At 35.5% G+C, this 19,887-nt stretch overlaps 1 protein-coding gene across 7 annotated transcripts; it reads left to right on the forward strand.

Moving 5' to 3' along the window:
• Positions 1-48: 48 nt before the first annotated feature.
• On the forward strand, positions 49-19,887 carry LOC101512930 (piezo-type mechanosensitive ion channel homolog). Of its 7 annotated transcripts, XM_073365917.1 has the most exons (22): positions 66-503; positions 1,179-1,259; positions 1,483-1,642; positions 1,748-1,905; positions 2,378-2,534; positions 2,650-2,836; positions 4,055-4,170; positions 4,759-4,843; positions 6,777-6,992; positions 7,081-7,255; positions 8,018-8,146; positions 8,536-8,709; positions 8,897-9,121; positions 9,305-10,786; positions 11,000-13,261; positions 13,400-13,479; positions 14,286-14,681; positions 15,907-16,065; positions 18,105-18,608; positions 18,762-18,903; positions 19,041-19,185; positions 19,285-19,887. In XM_073365917.1, the coding sequence occupies exons 1-22, from the start codon at positions 455-457 to the stop codon at positions 19,418-19,420; spliced, it is 7,218 nt and encodes a 2,405-aa protein (XP_073222018.1). In that variant the 5' UTR covers positions 66-454; the 3' UTR covers positions 19,421-19,887. The 7 variants fall into 7 exon arrangements, 6 of the variants coding, with proteins under 6 accessions (XP_073222018.1, XP_012569616.1, XP_073222017.1 ...); XR_012162264.1 differs by lacking the exon at positions 19,285-19,887 and adding an exon at positions 16,919-17,094 and having other exon boundaries at positions 49-503; positions 11,000-13,479; positions 19,041-19,129; XM_012714162.3 differs by having other exon boundaries at positions 67-503; positions 11,000-13,479.

Raw genomic sequence — 19,887 nt, forward strand, 5'->3', positions numbered from 1 at the left:
ATTGTAATACCAATTGAATCAGCTCCCAGTTTTTGCTTAGGCTTAAGACTGAAACTGAAAGGAACGCTAAAAGAAGCGGAGTACCGAAAATACCCTTTATTTGATATTCTGAGTAACGAATAACGAATTCAGTTGATCCAATTCAGGAGGGAAAGGAAAAAACTCAAGCACCGAGCGTGTTCGTCGCGTCTCAAATCTCATTCCTGAATCTTCATTCCTCATCTCATCCATTCTTCCTTTTCCGTCTTCAACGGCAACATTTTCCGACGTCGTTTTTTGATTTGCATCCTATACGTTGCCATGAGAAGCAAAATCTTCCATCGCGTCCACGGTTCACACTTTCAGGGTTTCACGCATGGATTCCGTTCTATAGATAGATTTGTGTTGCTCCACACTATGATGTAGCTACTGATTCTATTTTTTCATATGAAATAGTGATAATTATACTTACATTATGGCTAGGTTTATACCTGGATTCATACTACCTATGCTTCTCCTAACAGGTTTGATCCTATCATCCCTCAGTTTTTTCACGTTATTATGGTAAATGCATCCCAATTTCAATATTTTATCCTAAGTCGCATGGATTTGAATGTTCGAGAGGAAGTTTAATTAGTTACTATTATAGTTTTCTCCAAGCTTGCTACATATACATAAGTACCTTCGGTTTAACTTGACAAACGGTAGCATTGTATTTTTAATTAATAATAATAGTATCTCACTTATATGATTTTGTCCCTCAAATGATGCATGCATACTACGTAGCATTCACATGGACATAAGACTGATCGTCTGATCCTGACACACATAGACACCAATATATTTTGAAAAAATATAAGTGATTGTAGGTAATAACAAGTGTCAGTGTCTGATACCAACACATGTTTGACACTCAGACACAATTTCAATGTGAAGTGTCAGTATTACATAGTTGGTACATTCAAATGTATGTCTATTCAAGTTGTCATGAACTCACATAACGGTGTTTTATTAAAAGTGGTCAAGTATGAATACAACTGTGTAATTTATATACTAGTGATTCCATCTAAAGTTTGACTGGGATTGCTTGAGTTCACGTGAGGCTCTCTGTAGGGTTGCCCATACTTGTTTACATTGCTTTTGTCTCAACTTTCTCACACGCTAAATTACAATTGGTGCCTTTTCTCTGTTTTATGCAGCATCTGTACTTAACTGGAGTTTGATCTCTTTGGTTGATTTAATAGCATTCCTTTTCATTCAGTACACAGCTCCTAGAAAAGGTGAGATGCTTGCTCTTATCCTTGTTATTTATTTATGACACGTGATTTTTCTGCCTTTTTCTTTACACCTTAAAAATTTGATGTCCTATCAGGAATTTAGCGATATATATACGCTCTAAATTTAGGATTCTGTTTGTATCATTTCAACCCTAGGCAGTGCTACTGTATTTTAGGTGCAAATATAATTACTGTAGTTTTTTCACTCTCCTTTTTCTCCAAATAGGATCTCGTTTGCATCAACAATCTTTGATATCGTGGTCTGTTCTTATATTATCCTCATTGACGCTGCTCTCACATGCCATATTTTATATTGTTTTGGCCATTGAGGGGGATCAGTGGAGTACTGCTGATGCGCAGTGGGCTCAGCTAATTGGATTTATAAGGTAGCTTTTTTGGGTTTTTCCCTTTGTAAATTAAAATTTCCCCCTTCTGTGTATCACCATTCAGATATACTACGAATACTGTATGAAATATGAATGATTTTGCAGAGTACAGTCTTGGAGGACTTTGCCTATAGAGTATTTTTTGGTAATGCATGTATTAGCAACCTTTCTTTCTCTATTTGAAATATATGGAAATGGATGTGGTCAAGATGCATGGAGAAATTTTTGTTCAGGGCATCTATGCTCTTCCGTTCTGCAGATAGGTTTGTCGTAAAACTTCTCTTTTCCCTTATTTTTATTTGGGATGGGGTTTTGTTTATGGCATCTCCATCTTTTGCTCGTGTTTGTTTCAGGGGAGTTATCATTAGTCATTACTAATACATAGAGGGTATTTTTGCACTCTTGATTACTTATAGGTGGTTTGTCTGTCCCCTTTTTATACTTGACTTGTTTTCTTTAATAAAATTTATGTTTCTAAATAAAGAAGAGATTTGTCGTAAAACCACCGTTAGAAAATAATACAGAAAACCTCTACCGGGGTCTTAGGATAACTGGTTTCCTTGATGTGGGTAAGAGCTCAATTCTCACTTTCAGGTCTATTAACAAAATTATTTGTTGTCACGTCAAAGTAAATAATTTATTTAGTTGAGTTGTGTTGTCTACACTAATAGCAATAACTAACTGATTTCTTTGTTTATGGAATTATTATAGTTGGATGTTGGATTTGGGTTGCAGGATCTCATCTTAAGGGCTTGTGCTGTTTACTGTTACCTGCTATACAACTAATTGCTGGGATTAGTCATGCATCTTGGGTTTCTTTGCCTTTTTTCATTTGCAGCGGTATAGGGCTAGTTGATTGGTCTTTGACAAGCAATTATTTAGGTATCTTTCGGTAAGCTTTTCCTCCCCAAGCAAAAAATGATGATAATACTATTTTCTGTTACAGTGTAAATTATAAATAGAAATTAATTGGTTCATACTGATTTGTGGTTGTTATGAATTTGAAGGTTGTGGAGATACCTTCTATTTTATGCTGGCTTCAATATCATTTTGCTGTACATATACCAACTTCCTATTGAATTCCCAGAGACCTTTAGGTTGATATTTTACCACTTTGGGCTGTTCAAACTTTCTACGAAGTCAGAATGGTCAGAAGTTTGTTCTGTTATTTCACTTCTACTTTTCTACATTATGGTAAGAATGTATAATTTTCCTATTATAAATAACATTTTTATACAGTTGAAAAAGGGTCAATATTTCTACCATATAAAATAGGTAATTACCATTGTTTTTTTTATAAGCAAAATATTTTAAGGGAGTACAAGGGGTACTTCAACCCATTACATAAAAATCAGATTACATAGAAGAAAGACAGCCCAAAGGTTTAACAAACCAATCCAAATATTGTAGGCTAGGCGTCTTTCCTTCAATTAACATAAACCAACTCCAAAATATAATTTTAATTTGTGCTAATAATCCTTCAAAGTCGACAGTCCCCCATCACAAATAATTTTATTCTGGAGACCCCAAATGGTTGCACACCAAATTATATGCCATCTCCTCTTTCTCCTTTTTCCTTTGAGAATCTGTCCAAACTTTGATGGAATGAATCATGACCAAAAAGCTTTCAAATCTTGTTGCAAATCTGGTTCAATTGAGGGAGAGTGCTGACCATTTCCTAATAACCAATGATAGCCAAGTTTGACTGAGTAGCTACTTGCACGGTTTGTTGTCCATTCTAACCGATCCTCACAAGACAAGTTTGGTTGCCCATTGTGCATAAATTCTCTAACTCAGCTGCCACATCTTTTCCCATTCGAACAAGGGTCTTCTCCAATTTAATTCCCAATTCCAGTTTTGCATTCGGCCAGCAGTGTCTACAGCAATATATTGGAATTTGGGCTTAGGGTACACTTAAACCCCACAAAATCGACCTGTACAGTGGGGATTAACCTAGCCTTATAAGCACCATCACAACATTTTTCTAGTCAATGTGACACTCTCAACACATCCCCTTACGGGATTGGACATTTGGAGTGTGGACAAGTTCACGTGTGATAATAGATATCTTGGCCCAATAACAAATTTATGATAGACTCTGATACCATTTTAGAATTTAGGCTTAGGGCTTAAGTCAACACACCAAACCGACTTATAGGGTGAGGATGTCCTAGCCTTATATGCACTACCTAGGCGATGTCTCTCATCGATGTGAGATTCTCGATATACTATTTTATTAGAGTGTGTGGACACTTGCACTTTCAAAGAATAAGGAAACAAATCATGAACCAACGAAAATATGAACACCAATCCCAAGAGATAAGATATTTCATATATTATGATTTTTTCTCCATATTTTGTTACAATCTCTTGTAGTATGGGTTACCAATTTCCTTTTGCCCTTTGTTCCAGCTATCTTGGATCAGAAATGAGCTAGCCGAAATGGAAATCATGACATCAACAAGAGAAAATGACTTGATTGAGGAACTTCTTCCCAAAAGACATTCTCTCTTTGTTCATGAATCCAGGTAATAACTAGATGCAACATCCTCATTTGATCCTTCATTCTTGTTTTTTTCTTTTGTTTCCTTTTATGTTGGTTAAAACAAATAAAGTTAGGAGCTTATTTCAAATTTGCAATAGTTTTAACGCCTCATAATGATTTTGACGGGCCTCGTCATAGGCCTTCCATGAAGGTCTTTTGTAGAAGGAGGGAGAGGAAGAAGGGTAAGCTAGGAATGATGTTGGATGTAATCAGTAATAGTGTGTGAAAAACGAAGTTTATTTTCCTTGGTAGTGAAATTGTTACAAAGCCTGGAATAAATAGGATTACAAGATAAATTTTGTACAACAATCTACGTCTAAGATTCAGGGAAAGAATAATTCCTATAAATGATGTAACTAATACGGGAAAGAAATAATAGCAAATCCTAATGGTGACTGTACAAGACACAATCACGTGATTTTGGCTGATTGCCACTATCTTCTATACTCCCCCACAAAGCAATTCTACTGCTTCTTGGACCATTTGTTTTGTTGTTTTTTGGGTTGTGGTGCCGGGGGAAGTCTAACAATATTTTATTTCTTTCTTCTCCTGGTTTTCTAATTTTCTGCAGGTTTGGTGTGAGGCATTCAAGTTTCATACTGCGAGGAGCTATTTCTCAGACGTTTAGTATTAACTTTCTAACATATGGCTTTCCGGTATGCATGCCTTGCCTATTTCTGTTGAGGGATTTTTTCTTCTTCAGTAAAATCATTTAGATGCTAAAATCCCGTGCAAATTCATGTCGAATGTTTGGCATGACATATGTAACTAGTGAAGTAACATAAAAGTCGTGTTTAAGGGCGAAAAAATTGAATTGGTAATTATTACTCATTTTCACTGGCCAACTGATAAACTTGAATTCATCCTCCATTTATTCTCAAACAAGAAATGGAGCTACTAGATGCAAATTGCACCTATGCAATCGTTTTATTATTTGGCCCAAAGAGGATATTGTAAGGGTATTAGTAGATGCAAATTCATAATTACCGTATCTGTTTTTTGTTTTCAACAGTCATCACAAGTTATGAGGGAAAACCTTGGCTCAACAGTAAGGTTGCTGCCTTGTGACTTCGAGGTCAAGAGTTCAAATCTTGAACACAACCTCTTCGTCTGTGAGGGTAAGATTGCATATATCTACCCTCCCCAAATACAACCGCGTGAAAGTCTCATGCAATGGGCCACACTAGTCATAACCTATGAAGTGCTGACACCACTCGGATTAGACGTGTCTCCGTGTCCGATACTCGTATGACACCTAAAACAAGTGTACCAAAAAATATATATTTTTTGCTTCAACACAACTCAGACACCCCTTAGACATATCTCAGACACATCAACATGGACTAAAGATGTGTCAAAGCAATGATGATCAATGAGGGGTTATACACATTAAGTTTAACTTTTCGGTAATAGATAAATGAATGAAGATGAAGAACTATCATATCTTGTTTTATAATGAAACAAATTGCTCAATTTAAATGCATATATCAATTTTGATTCTCAATATAATGTTCATATTTTATTTGATTATAATAAATATAAGTGTGTTGGTGTCCTATGTTTTTGACATTAGTAGTGTCGAGGTGTCCGTGTCATGTCAGGTGTCTGTGCTTCATAAGTCATAACAAGCTAATATTGTCACTTCCGAATTTTGATCAGGCGGTGATTGATGAAAATCATTTTAATCATTGAAGAGATATATATTGGACATACTGATATCAACTCATGAAACATTCAAAACTTTTCATGATATATACCATAGATCAATCAAATTGAGCCTATGACCTAGTGTTCTCTTGTGAGCTATGAAGCACGAAAACTCATGGGATTAGGCGTGTTTGACACGTATGTGTGTTCGACACTCATATATCTGCCGTACAACATGAATCAGACACCTTAGACAATTGTGCTAAAAAAATGTGTTCTCTACATCACACCTTAGACACTCCTTAGTCCTTAGATACAACTCGGACACAACTACTGTGAGAATAGTCACAACTACGATTATTTCCTAAAAAATTAGAATTAAAAAAGCATTTAAAAATTATAATTAGGCATTTGACAAGTTATTTAAAAAATTTAATTAGGCATTTGACAAGGTATCGCATATGCACATCATTCCACATACTCATGTCTTTATCTTCTCTGGTCTTCAATGATGATGATCCATTAGAGGGTTAAAAACCTTAAATTGATTACATCATTTTTAACTTTTTGCTGGTAGATGGATGGATGAAAGTGAAAGACTGAATTATATATCTTGTTTTAGAATCTATTCTGTAATGAAACAAAGTCATCAGTTTAGATGAATATATGAATTTTAATTCTCAATTTATCTTTGATAAATGAAGCTCGTATTTTATTTTATTATAATAAATAGTATATATATATCAAAATCTGGGCCCTATATTTTCGACATTAGTAGTCTCAGTGTTTCAATGTCCGTGTCTTGTTCGGAATCCATGTCCATGTCGGACTTCATGCTTCATAGCTTGTAAGCCCCCCCTCTCTCGTTGTGACCTGTGACTCTTGACACTTATAAAGAACTTTTATAAGCTGATTAATTGCATTAATTGACACTCCTGGCAGATTTCCTTGCTGGTTCTATCATTTTGGAGTTTCCACTTTGCAAGTCTGTGCTCATTTGGATTGCTTGCTTATGTGGGATACATCTTGTATGCCTTCCCTTCCATGTTTCGATTGCAGCAACTGAATGGCATGCTTCTTGTTTTCATTCTCCTTTGGGCAGCTAGCACGTATATATTTAACGTAGCACTCACTGTCTCCAATGGCAAATCATGGAAGGTGCTAGTGGCTTTGAGGGATCTACAAGTATAGTAAAATGTTTTTCTTTGCTAAGGATCTACAATTATATTCTGTTCCTCACTTGCAGGATATGAAGATATGGGAAACTATAGGCTTGTGGCATTATCCTATCCCGGCCTACTATTTGCTTGCTCAATTTGGTCTTGGTTTTCTTGTCGCCACGTGCAATCTTGTGAACAATTCAGTGTTATTGTGCATTACTGATCAAGGACAATTAACAGCTGATGAATCTGTTGTGGAAGGTGAGAAAAAAGATGGTCTAAGTAGACTATGCGTGCTATTGTTCACAATTATGATTTCCAGTGCTTAACCCTATACTCCTTGATAACAAGTTGTGATAAAATGTTAAGTATGACTCTCATGGATAAATTATTTATGATTTTCTATGACATTTTCATTATGACTTATGTGCTAATGAAGGTTGATAACATTTGGCTGTTTAGTTTGCCAAGGTTCTAATTATGTCTTCAGGAGGATGAAATCATTTGTGAGACACATTTAAATTTGATGCCTGCTGACACTTTCAAAATACTGGTTTCATAAAGTATTCAGCATGACAATATGGTTGGCACGTTTATGCCCATCTGGTGCATCCTTTATAGCATCTTGCATAATTATTTTCTTTGAATTGAAACTGTAGCATCTTGGACAATTTATATGTTTTATGCCTTTGGAGAAAATATGTTATCTACCAGATAAATCTTTTCTTTATCATGGAGTATAGTCTACGTAATGCCATAGCAACATACAGCTAATTTTTTGCCTTTTGACTTTTGAGAACATCACAAACAGGAAAATATGTTAAATAGGCAGTGTATTACAGTTTTCTGGGAATTTAAAAGATCTCATGTTATTAATCCTACATCTATTGCTTGTAAAATATGATTATGCTTATTAAGTAATTATAAGAAATGAAAAAGTTCTTCTTAAAGGCCCCTTGTATTCTTCCAATTTAACTTTGTATTGGCTTTAGCTCATGTTTCTTTCTGTTGCCAATTTTCTAGAGGAAGAAGAGACTACAGTATTAGTTGTGGCTACAATAGTATGGGGACTTCGCAAGTGCTCACATACTATAATATTAACATTGATATTTCTTATTGCAATAAGACCCGGTCTTATTCATGCTGTTTATAGTAAGTTCAATGTCCATCAGTTTCCTCCTTTGTTATTTGTATATATTTGTTTATTTATATACTTCTAATGAGGAATTGCACTTAGCATGAGATGTAGATCAACTCCTTACCTCATTTTTGTCGGATTTAAGTTTTGATCCAACATTAATGCACAATTTTATAATACAAATGAGCCACACAATTCCACATGTACAAATGACTCAAGTTTTTAATTCAAGTATATTGAGTTCTATAATGAGTTTCCATTTATTGTTTATTCATATTATTGAGAGTTGTTAACTAACTGTACGTTGAAAAAATTTGAACTTTCTTTGGAACATTGTCTTCGGAAGATTCTCAGCTGTGTCAGTAGTCATAATTTACTGACTGCGTACACCTTCTGCATGCAGTGATTTTCTTTTTACTTTATCTTTTAAGCAATGCACTCGATGGTAAATTGCGTCAAGCTGTTATCCTTTTATGTGAGGCACAATTTGCACTTCAGTTCATTCTTCAGCTTGATTTTATCTCCAAAACGTTGGACCAGAAGGGTTCGTATGCTTTTCAAATTCTCTCACGATTAGGTAAATATTTTTATTTATTTATGTATAAGTACACTTTTGTTATGCTTATAAACAAAAAAAAGATAACTTTTATTATGCGTGTCAGACATTTGTTTGTGTTTTTGGGGTCCAAATGTAAACTTTGTTTTGCCTTCAATAAAGTCATTCTGTTTAGTTATATCATTATTCGTTCATGTGAATTTTGCAGGCCTGCTTAATCATATCCATTCAGTGGATTTCTTCAAAATATCAATTCTTGCTTGCTTCTGTGCAATTCACAATCACGGACTTCAAACACTTCTTACATTTTCAGCTATTGTGCAACACACATCTTGCCCACCAGTTGGGTTTAGCATCTTTAGGGCTGGTGTGAGCAAACCTGTCCGTTTATCGGGTGATACTCCAAGATCTAGTGAGAGCCAGGGAGCTCATGGTACAACTCTAATAAATACTGACTATTCCCTAGGATTTCCATATAATTTTATTTTTCTATATAATAATTTTTATTGTGTTAAAGACAATAATACTTCTGTTGCTCGATTAGTTTAAGCTACATATTTAGCCTTAGTGTTTCAATACTGGATGTCAATATTCTAACCATTCTATTATTATATAGAGAGGAAGACAGTATCATATTTGAAGGTTATAAGACAGAAGTTCCTTTCTGTTTATCGGTCATGTGGTAAATACATTGCCTTCCTGACAATTCTCCTTGGTGTATACCTTTGCGCACCCAACTATGCTTCATTTGGTTACTTATTCTTTCTTCTACTATGGATAAGTGGAAGACAACTTGCAGGGAAAACAAGAAAGCATCTTTGGTATCCTATGAAAGTGTATGCTGTATTTGTGTTTTTCTCCATTTACAGCATTGGTGTCTTGTCCAACTCAAAGATGTGGTTTTCCGGGATCACTGATCTTCAAAATGCATTCGGCTATAACCCAGAAGCTTCAATGTTGCAAAACATTTGGGAATCCTTGGCTGTAATGGTAGTAATGCAGCTATATAGCTATGAAAGAAGGCAGAGCAAAAGTTCTGGGTCTAGCAGCTATGATGCACCTGAAATAAGACCTTTTCCTTTTGCCAGACGTCTGTTGGTCCGGCATACTGAGAAAATATTATATCTTGCCCTGTTTTATGCATCTTTATCACCTATAAGTGCATTTGGTTTCCTGTATCTTGTTGGTTTAATTAACTGTTCAAGATTACCAAAGTCTTCTCAGATCCCAGCAAAAGTATTTCTAGTTTACTCAGGGCTTCTTATAATGGTTGAATATCTTTTCCAGATGTGGGGAGATCAGGCTAAGATGTTTCCTGGTCAAGATCTCTATCAATTATCCTTACTTATGGGTTTACAGCTGTACAAGCCTGGTTTTAAAGGTATAGAGTCAGGGTTGAGGGGAAAGGTTGTGGTTATTGTAGCATGTATACTTCAATACAATGTTTTTCGTTGGTTGGAAAAGATGCAACATGTTAACGGAAATGGAGGAAGATGGAATGAGCTTTGTTCTCTATTCAGTCCAGTTGAAGATCCTAATGAAAATCCTACATCACCAACAATTAAAAGAGGTACAAGAAGCCGTTCATGGCCAACAGCTAATTCTGCATTATCCCAAGGGCCAGATTCTGCGCAAAGAGACAGTGCAAAAAAACTTCGACTTTTTCATTTCTGGGAGAGTTCCAAGGATAGCATGAAGTGGAACAGAAAGCGGCTCCTTTTCTTGAGAAAAGAGAGGTTGGAAATGCAGAAGACTTTTTTAAAAGTATCTTTGAAATTCTGGATAGAGAACATGTTCAATTTATTTGGTCTTGAAATCAACATGATTGTTTTGCTTCTTGCTAGCTTTGCTGTATTGAACGCAATCTCCTTGCTCTATATAGCATCACTTGCTGCTTGTGTTCTTCTACATCGGTTACTTATTAAAAAATTATGGCCTGTTTTTGTTTTTCTATTTGCTTCTGTCATCATTATTGAATACTTGGCTATCTGGATGCATCTTGCTTTTGTGCACCAGCAGGTTGACGTACAAGTACCATGCCATGATTGTTGGAGAGTATCAGATATATATTTTAGCTACTGCAAAAGGTGTTGGCTAGGTATCTCTCAATTAATGCATGTTTCTTTGTGTGTTCAGATAGTTGACAGACAGAAGGTATATGCCTTGCGGGTAAATGTGTATCAGTTGTATAAAAAACCCAAACACCTGTTTTTTACACTAGAGAATGTTTATAAGTCATGACTGGATAATTTTAATATTCTTTATGTGATAATTTTCCCCCAATGATTAATGTTAAATGCCTTCACTGCAGGAGTTACTGTTGATGATCCTCGTATGCTTATTAGCTATTACGGGGTTTTCATGTTTTCATGTTTCAAGTTCCGGGCTGACCAGTCATCTACTCTCACTGGATTAGAGATATATCAGAAAACACTCTCTCAATGGAAGTCTGCATCTGTACTAAGTGATCTTTCATTTGAAACAAAAGGATACTGGACATTTCTCGACCACTTGAGGCTTTATGGTTACTGTCACTTGTTAGATTTTGTTCTTTCATTGATTTTGATTACAGGAACTCTTGAATATGACATGCTGCATTTTGGCTATCTTGGTTTTGCTCTAGTTTTCTTCCGAATGAGGCTAAAAATACTAAAGCAAGGAAATCGAATCTTTAGATTCTTAAGGATGTACAACTTTGTTGTTATTGTCTTGTCGCTTGCATATCAATCTCCTTTTGTTGGTGACTTTAGCGAGATCAAAAGTGGTTCCATACAGCACATAAATGAATTGGTTGGATTTCACAAGTATGATTATGGATTTCGAATTACATCAAGATCATCGTTTGTGGAAATCATCATATTCATGTTAGTATCACTACAGTCATACATGTTTTCATTTCCAGAGTTTGTTTATGTATCAAAATACCTTGAGAAAGAGCAGATTGGGGCTATACTGCGACAACAAGAGAAGAAAGCTGCTTGGAAGACTGCTCAGTTACAGTACATACGTAAAGCTGAAGAGCTGAAGCATCTCCGAAGCTTGCAGGTTGAAAAGATGAAATCAGAGATGCTAAACCTTCAAGATCAGCTCCATAATATGAGCACTGATGCAAACTGCAGTAATACTTCTCTCGAAATTGATGGCTTAAGAGAGAGAGGAAATTCTTCCCTAGATTTGCACAGGGAAAATGAATTCCGGAAGCAAGATCTTGATATAAATACCGAGCCAATAGACTCATTTGATGTGAATCAATCTCTATCAAGTGAAAAATTTCCAGGTCCATTAGCAACAGAATATTGGAATCACCCAATGGATACTCCTCATGGAATTGCTGAGGTAAAGGAAAGAACTAAAAGCAATGATATTTTTCATTTAGAAATAAGGAATCGTTATAAACTCAGAGTAAGGAGAAATGCTTTAGTTTCAGCTGTACATTTCATAGGGAATGGAGTATCTCAGGTGCAGTCTCTTGGAAATATGGCAGTTAACAATCTAATGAACTATCTGAAGATTGAACGCGAAGAACTTGAGTCAAGTGAAGATTCATCAGATGATGAGGAGTACTATGAGATTGAGAATCAGAATACGGGTGCAGAACCTCTGGAGTCTACGTTTTCCACTCACTCTGTTAATGAGCATACTGTGCCTGATACTGCTTGCCTTCAAATTGGCATTATTATCCGTTACATGTGGTCCCGAATGAGGTCGAATAATGATGTTGTTTGCTATTGCTGCTTTATTCTAATATATCTATGGTCCTTCAGTTTACTTTCCGTGGTGTACCTCGCAGCTCTCTTTTTATATGCACTCTGTCAAAATACTGGTCCCAGTTACATATTTTGGGTTATTATGCTAATTTACACCGAGATGTGCATTTTGCTGCAGTACTTGTATCAAATCATCATTCAACACACTGAGTTTCAATTCCACGTGAACTTGCTTCAAGAATTGGGATTCCCTGCGAAAAAAATAACATCATCTTTTGTTACAAGCAACTTACCATTTTTCCTAGTATATATATTCACTCTCTTACAAACTTCCATAACTGTGAAGGATGGTGGTTGGACAATCGCTGCAGATTCCAGCTTTTGTAAGAGAAAAAATAAGAGCTTCATAGAGGATGTAAAGTGCTCCACCTGCAAAGAGAGATTACAGATATTATTTTTACCGCTGAAAAATGTACTGAAATTGTTGGTCAGAAGACTCTGTAGGTACTGGAAATCATTAACTTGGGGTGCTGAAACTCCCCCTTACTTTGTGCAGCTGTCTGTGGAGGTTAACTCGTGGCCTGAAGAGGGAATTCAACCAAAGAGAATTGAATCAAGAATAAATAAGTCGCTGAAGATATTGCACAATAGGAGATGCAAAGAGGATAACCTTTTTAAATTGCACCCTGCAAGTAGGGTTCGTGTACAGAGCATCGAAAAAAGTGAAGAGAATGAAAACTTGTGTCTTGTTGTTTTTGAGGTGTTATATGCTTCCCCTTCAATTGAATTTACTGCTGAAGAATGGTACAGCTCATTAACTCCAGCAGCAGATGTATCCAATGAGATTCGAAAAGCTCAACACATAGGTATTTTCAAAGAAATTGGATTTCCATATCGAATAATTTCCATCATCGGTGGTGGGAAAAGGGAAATTGATCTGTACGCCTACATCTTTGGAGCTGATTTGGCTGTTTTCTTCTTAATAGCCATTTTTTATGAATCAGTTATGAAAGCTAACAGTGAGTTTCTTGAAGTCTACCAGCTTGAAGATCAGTTCCCAGAAGATTTTGTATTAGTTCTCATGGTAATTTTTTTTCACAGACGTTGATGCCTTATTTTAAAATTGTATCAGATATTGTGAGTCCTATACTGAGTTTCTCTTGGCTGCTCATTCTCTTGATGGAACTTAGGCTATGTTTGGATATATAATGATGAGGGAATTGAAGGGAATGGGATATAGTATTAGTGTTAAATGGAATTTTATTATTTGGATAATTTTTTATAGAACATAAGACTTATTTCACCCCTCATGCTCTGAATTAGAGGGGAAGAAAAAGAGGGGTATTGAAAGGAATGGAATGTATTCCATCACACTTTGTTCCTTCCTATTTTAAACAGTCCAAACTCCAAACAATGAGTCCTAGTATTATTTTATTTGATTCCATTCCATACCATCCCTTTTCATCAAACCAAACATAGTGTTACCATTTACATTTGAATGCATTTATAAACTCATTAGTTCAAAGTTTGGCGATTTTCAATTAGTTGATGCAAACTTTTTCCTTCATGCTTCATTAATATTGCAAACATAATCATAGACTCATAACACATATTAGGGGAAATAGCAGATAAATTTAATACCATTTTTTAAACTATAGAAGACATTGAAAGACTTCAAATAAGGGTTAATTTCTTTTTTTCCAAGGGCTCACATAACTTGTGTTCATAGATTTTCAGAAACTTGACTTCTTTTATACCAAACTCATCCATTTCATTTTTTATCTAAGATTACACAGTTTAATATTTTCCACTACTTGAACCATTTCTTCCATGTTGATTGTAAATTTATATGTCTGGCTAGTTACTCAGCATAAAGACTTTATCTTGCAGGTTGTCTTTTTCCTGATCGTGCTTGATCGTGTTATATACCTCTGTTCATTTGCAACAGGAAAAGTTATTTTCTATTTATTCAATCTTGTTCTATTCACATATTCAGTCACAAAATATGCCTGGGACATGGATCCTTTGCACAGATACTCTGGAAGATTAGCAATTCGTGCCATTTATTTTACAAAAACGATATCTCTGGTTTTGCAAGCACTACAAATTCATTTTGGGATTCCACACAAAAGCACTTTGTACAGGCAGTTTTTGACCAGTAATGTTTCACGAGTTAATGTTTTGGGGTTTCAACTATATCGAGCTCTGCCTTTTCTCTATGAATTGAGATGTGTGCTAGATTGGTCTTGCACGACAACATCTTTGACTATGTATGACTGGTTAAAGGTATGTCATATGTGCTAAGTTTTCTCCATATTGTTTCTTCATGATAATTTTTGTTGTTGTTGCTACTGTTGAGTTATGCCATTTGCATATTAATATAGAGCTCCTTGTTCGGCCATTCTTGAACAGTTGGGGTAGAATATTTGGACATCATTAATGCTCTTGATTTTTTCATCAAATGAAAATCTGGAAAAGTCATTTTGAAATAAATCCATGTGTGATGTGTCACATCAACTACCACTAATGATGAAATGTGAATATTATGGGCTACTGATACAGTATATCGAGAAAAAGACATTTTTTCTATCAATTTATGACAGTTTTAACTTTTGTTAACCTATATTACACTGAATGTAAAGGTTCAACTTTATAAACAAAATTAGAATGAGGACCAAACCATGCCACTACAAGACTTTACTACTGAGTCAAATGGACAATTTTGGTGAACCAAAATTGTCTGGGTAGCACCAAAGAAAACAAATAGTCATTTAATATAAGCAGTTGCAACTGAACAACATAATAAATTAAGATAATAGCATACCCCTCAGTTGATGTTCAGAGACTGCTAAGTCTTCTAGATCTAAAGAGTCAGCAATGTCAAAGATTTTGACCTTGATAACTTGCATAAGTTGATTAGAGGATTAATTTGACAGAAATAAATGTTCCTCTCTTCCATGTAAGTTTGTGAGTGATTCTTATATAACTTAATTACTTTAACATCAAAGTGACGTTCTTAGTAAGCAAGGATTATACTTTAACCATCTATTTGGGAAGATTACACACCTTGCATTCTGAAATTTATTAGCATTTTGGACATCAGTGGTTTCTTGTCCACTTCCCTTATCTTCTTCAATACTGTCTCTTTTTCTTCTGTGATGAGTCTTCTTTAGTAGTCTTTTCCTAAATTTTCCAATTATGGAAATAACCAATCATAGTCTTGTAATTTTGTAAGTTATAGTAATATCTTAATATGGTGGCTGTTAATAGTTTCACAAGCATGCACCTAAACTAAAATTTGATTGTTACTGGTACCGTAACATCCATGTATTAGTACTCCGGAAAAATGACTCATTCCGTGGTTGAACACTTAGATTCATAACTCCTATATTACATAAACATGCAGACTTGGTATTTTCTTAGCTACTTCTCATTCTCTTATTAATTATGTGAAGCAGTGTGCATTTTTAATCCCATTTATATATTTGTAACAATTTAACTTTCTTTCTAGTTGGAAGATATTCATGCAAGCTTGTTTCTTGTCAAATGCGATGTGGTTTTGAATAGAGCCAGCCACCAACAAGGACAGAAGCAGACAAAAATGACAAAGTTCTGCAGTGGGATATGTCTATTCTTTGTTCTAATGTGTGTTATATGGGCTCCAATGCTGGTAAGAATAAAAAATTATAATATTGTTTTTGTTTTTGATTAAAATTCAATGCTCCAAGTTCCAACTACGAATCTTATTTTAGTTGGATGAATCGGAGGAGTACCTCAGGAGTTTTATGCGATAAAAAGGTATTGTTCAAGTTAAGGAAAAAGTTTATCGTACAACTATAAGACCTAGATTGTTGTATGGGTAGGAGTGTTGGCACTAAAATGCCATCACGAGAGTAAGATCAGTGTAGTGAGGATAATAGCATTAGAGAAAGAGTTAGGATAGCACCTAATGTAGGAAAGATGGTTAAATCTCATCTTAGGTGGTTTTGACATGTGTAGAAGAGACCTGTGGAATTGATTCTGTAATAACGAGAGTAGATCAGATGGAGAGTAGCCCATTTGCTAAAAGCAGAGGTAGGCCAAGACAAACTATTGCAGAAGCTATCAAGAAAGACCTAGAAGTCAATAGTTTGGATAAATATATGATACTTAATAGAATATTATGATGTCGATTGATCCATGCAGCTGACCCCACCAAGTGGATAGGGCTTTGTTGTTGTTGTATGAAATAACAAATAAAATAAAAATATATGTGAATGACATAGTTTGAATATCTAGATGAAGTAAATATATTTGTGCCTATGCACGTGAGAAAGATAAGGATGTAGTATCAATTTAAAAAGCAATATATTTTGTAATTTCAATAATTTCAATTGACTAAAAGAAGTTTTTTTTTCATTGCTTTTTGATGAATATTATTGGTTGGGGTCAATAGAAATTCTTAGATTTTTGAATTGGGCCTAGCTCTATTGCAAAACCGACTTGTAAGGTAAGCGATATCACTCTTTATAAACCATTTTCAGGTCTTATCTCTTTTCAATGTGGGGGTTAGGTTTTTCTCAATATGCTCTCACGTCCAACACTATTTGATTGAGCTCGGTACATGGATAATATGGTTGGAATCCCGGTGGATAGGCTTCAATACCATCTTAGATTTTTGAATTGGACCTAACTCATCCTTACAAAACAGACTTGTAAGGTGAGGGGTGTGACTCTTTATAACTATTTTCAAGGTTTATTTCTTTTCAATATAGGAATTGAGTTTTTTCCAATAATTCTTACACCCAACACTATTGGGCTTGGTGCATGGATAATATATAGTTGACTCTAATACCAACTTGAATAATTTTGAATAGATAACTGTTATTGTTCTATGAGACTACAAAAATATATATACAAGATAGAATCTCTCTAAATAAGAAAAAGATAGGAACCAAGGATACTATATCAATAATTAAATGGACATAATAATACTAATTGTGACTATAATCAACAGAAATATAAAAATAAAATCAGGGGCACAGCACAGCTTCTGTTGTCTGTATCATTGTGATGGCAAGTGCCTACTATGTTTGCTCTTAACTAATTGAAATATCTCAAGGTGGGTTATTTGCTCCACTTCTATTAGCACTTTTTGATAAGAAGCATGAGCCTTGCATTTCCTAGAATTGGCAAAGGTTCCTTTACCAGAACGCCAGCCCAAAAAATCCTCCATACAGTGACTGACCAAAGAGCTGCTATACTGTATGTGACCAATGATGGGAAGCAATATATGACACAGATGGAGTTGTTATGCTGAATATTTTCAGGCCTTGAAAAATCGAATGTTTGGAGTGAGAAAAAAAACGGAAACAGTAGATGGCCAATGTCTTTGGCTCTTTGCTGTTTCCTCTCATGACTACAGCCAACATGTAATGTTTCTTTTCTGGGAGTGATGTAGCAGCGTTCAATGGTTCAACCTAGATAATAGTAGTAAACTGTCTTGACAATCCAATTGTACAAATTTCAAATTCAAGTACTAAGGCTGACAATTTCTGCCTTTCTGACATTTTTCAGAAAAAGCTTAAGACTGATGAATGCTACTTTTACTTTGTTGTAGATCAATTATAGAGTGCATACTACAATAATATTGGACAGATTTTTTTTTCCTAATTTATTTATTGAACTTGCACTTCACATCATTTTTTAAAAATTACGTTTTCTGGACAGATGTATAGTAGCGGTAACCCAACAAACATTGCAAACCCAATCAAAGATGCCAGCGCTCGGGTTGATATAAAAACATTGGGTGGCAAGTTGACATTATTTGAGACTACTTTGTGTGAAAAGATATCTTGGGAAAAGCTTGAAGCACGCACAAGTTTGGATCCTCAGGGTTATCTTAATGCATACAATGAGAAAGACGTTCAATTAATATGCTGTCAACCGGATGCAAGTACATTGTGGCTTGTTCCACCTGTTGTGCAGGCCAGATTTATGAAGTCCCTTAGGTGGAATATGGACATTACTTTCTCCTGGGAATTTACCAGAGATAGGCCTAGAGGAAAGGAAGTAGTGAAATATGAATTAATCATACAGGAGCAGGATCTTCCCACATCTTCAGAAGTGACTAAAGTCTTCAATGGTACTTCCAATAGTTTCTCGGTATTCAATATTTATCCTAGATATTTTCGGGTCACGGGCTCTGGAGATGTGCGGTCTCTTGAACAGTCGGTATGTATGTCTAACTTTCAATGTCCTAAGCTTAGCCTTGAACAAAATATCCAATCTATGACCCCAAAAAATACTCCTGATATTATTCATTGAACTGCTACACTCATTCATTGGCTGTGGCTCGGATAAATAACAAGCATAATGTCTTTGCAGGTGGAGCTGGTTAGTGGGGATCTTGTCCTTAACCGCGGGGATCCAGAGTGGTGGTCTTTCTATGATCTCGACATCTCAGATGCACACGGATGTGGGAAGTTCCCAGGGCCGATGGCTATAATTGTATCTGAAGAAACCCCTCGTAAGTTCAACTGAAACTTTATTACAGCTACCTACCTATCTAGTCCTTACATACGCGGATCAAAGCAGAACTTTGTTTCTCTGATATGATCAAATATCTTAACTAATACCAATTTATCATTCTCCTTGCTGCTTTAGAGGGTATTATTGGCGAAACGCTAAGCAAATTCAGCATCTGGGGACTTTACATCACCTTTGTGCTTGCAGTTGGACGCTTTATCAGATTACAATGTTCTGATTTACGAATGAGAATTCCTTTTGAGAACCTTCCTTCTTGTGACAGGTGCCCGAGCAATTAATCTATACTAGTATGATTAATGTTCACTAATGGATCCCTTCTGTTTTATTGGGAATGATTTCTTTAATGTGTTTATTGATGCAGATTGATGGCAATATGTGAAGATATATATGCTGCAAGAGCAGAAGGAGAGCTTGAAGTGGAAGAGATTCTGTATTGGACGCTTGTTAAAATCTACCGCTCTCCACACATGTTGCTAGAGTATACCCAGGCTGAATAACTTGTTGGAAAAATTAGAAGATTTTCAGTCTCCCGGTGTGTCACCTTGCAGAATATTGGGAATTGAGCATGATCCAATTCTCAGATGGACTCGCCCAAGCAGGAGGACCACATGTAGAGGCTGCTCAACTATATGAATCTCAGATTATATATTTTACTGTATGGAGCCAGCCTTTCACAAACAATCAGGAGTCACTTGGGGATCGTATGGGTGATATATTGGGTGTGGTTTACTGATTCTGATTCTGGTCTATTGCATGCTCTAATCAAGAATAGGTTGAGGACATATAGACAATTCAAGCAGGTTAGGATTAATGTAAACCAAACAACTATGTTACCTTTTAGGTAAATGTGAAATCGGTTAATTATTTATCACAAATTACAATCTAAATTCACATTTACATTAGTTACATGCATAGATCTCACGAAGATTTAACTATCAAAAATCATTTATCTTTTTACTCTTTT

Source organism: Cicer arietinum, chromosome 3 (assembly GCF_000331145.2).
Source record: "Cicer arietinum cultivar CDC Frontier isolate Library 1 chromosome 3, Cicar.CDCFrontier_v2.0, whole genome shotgun sequence".
NCBI lineage: Eukaryota > Viridiplantae > Streptophyta > Magnoliopsida > Fabales > Fabaceae > Cicer > Cicer arietinum.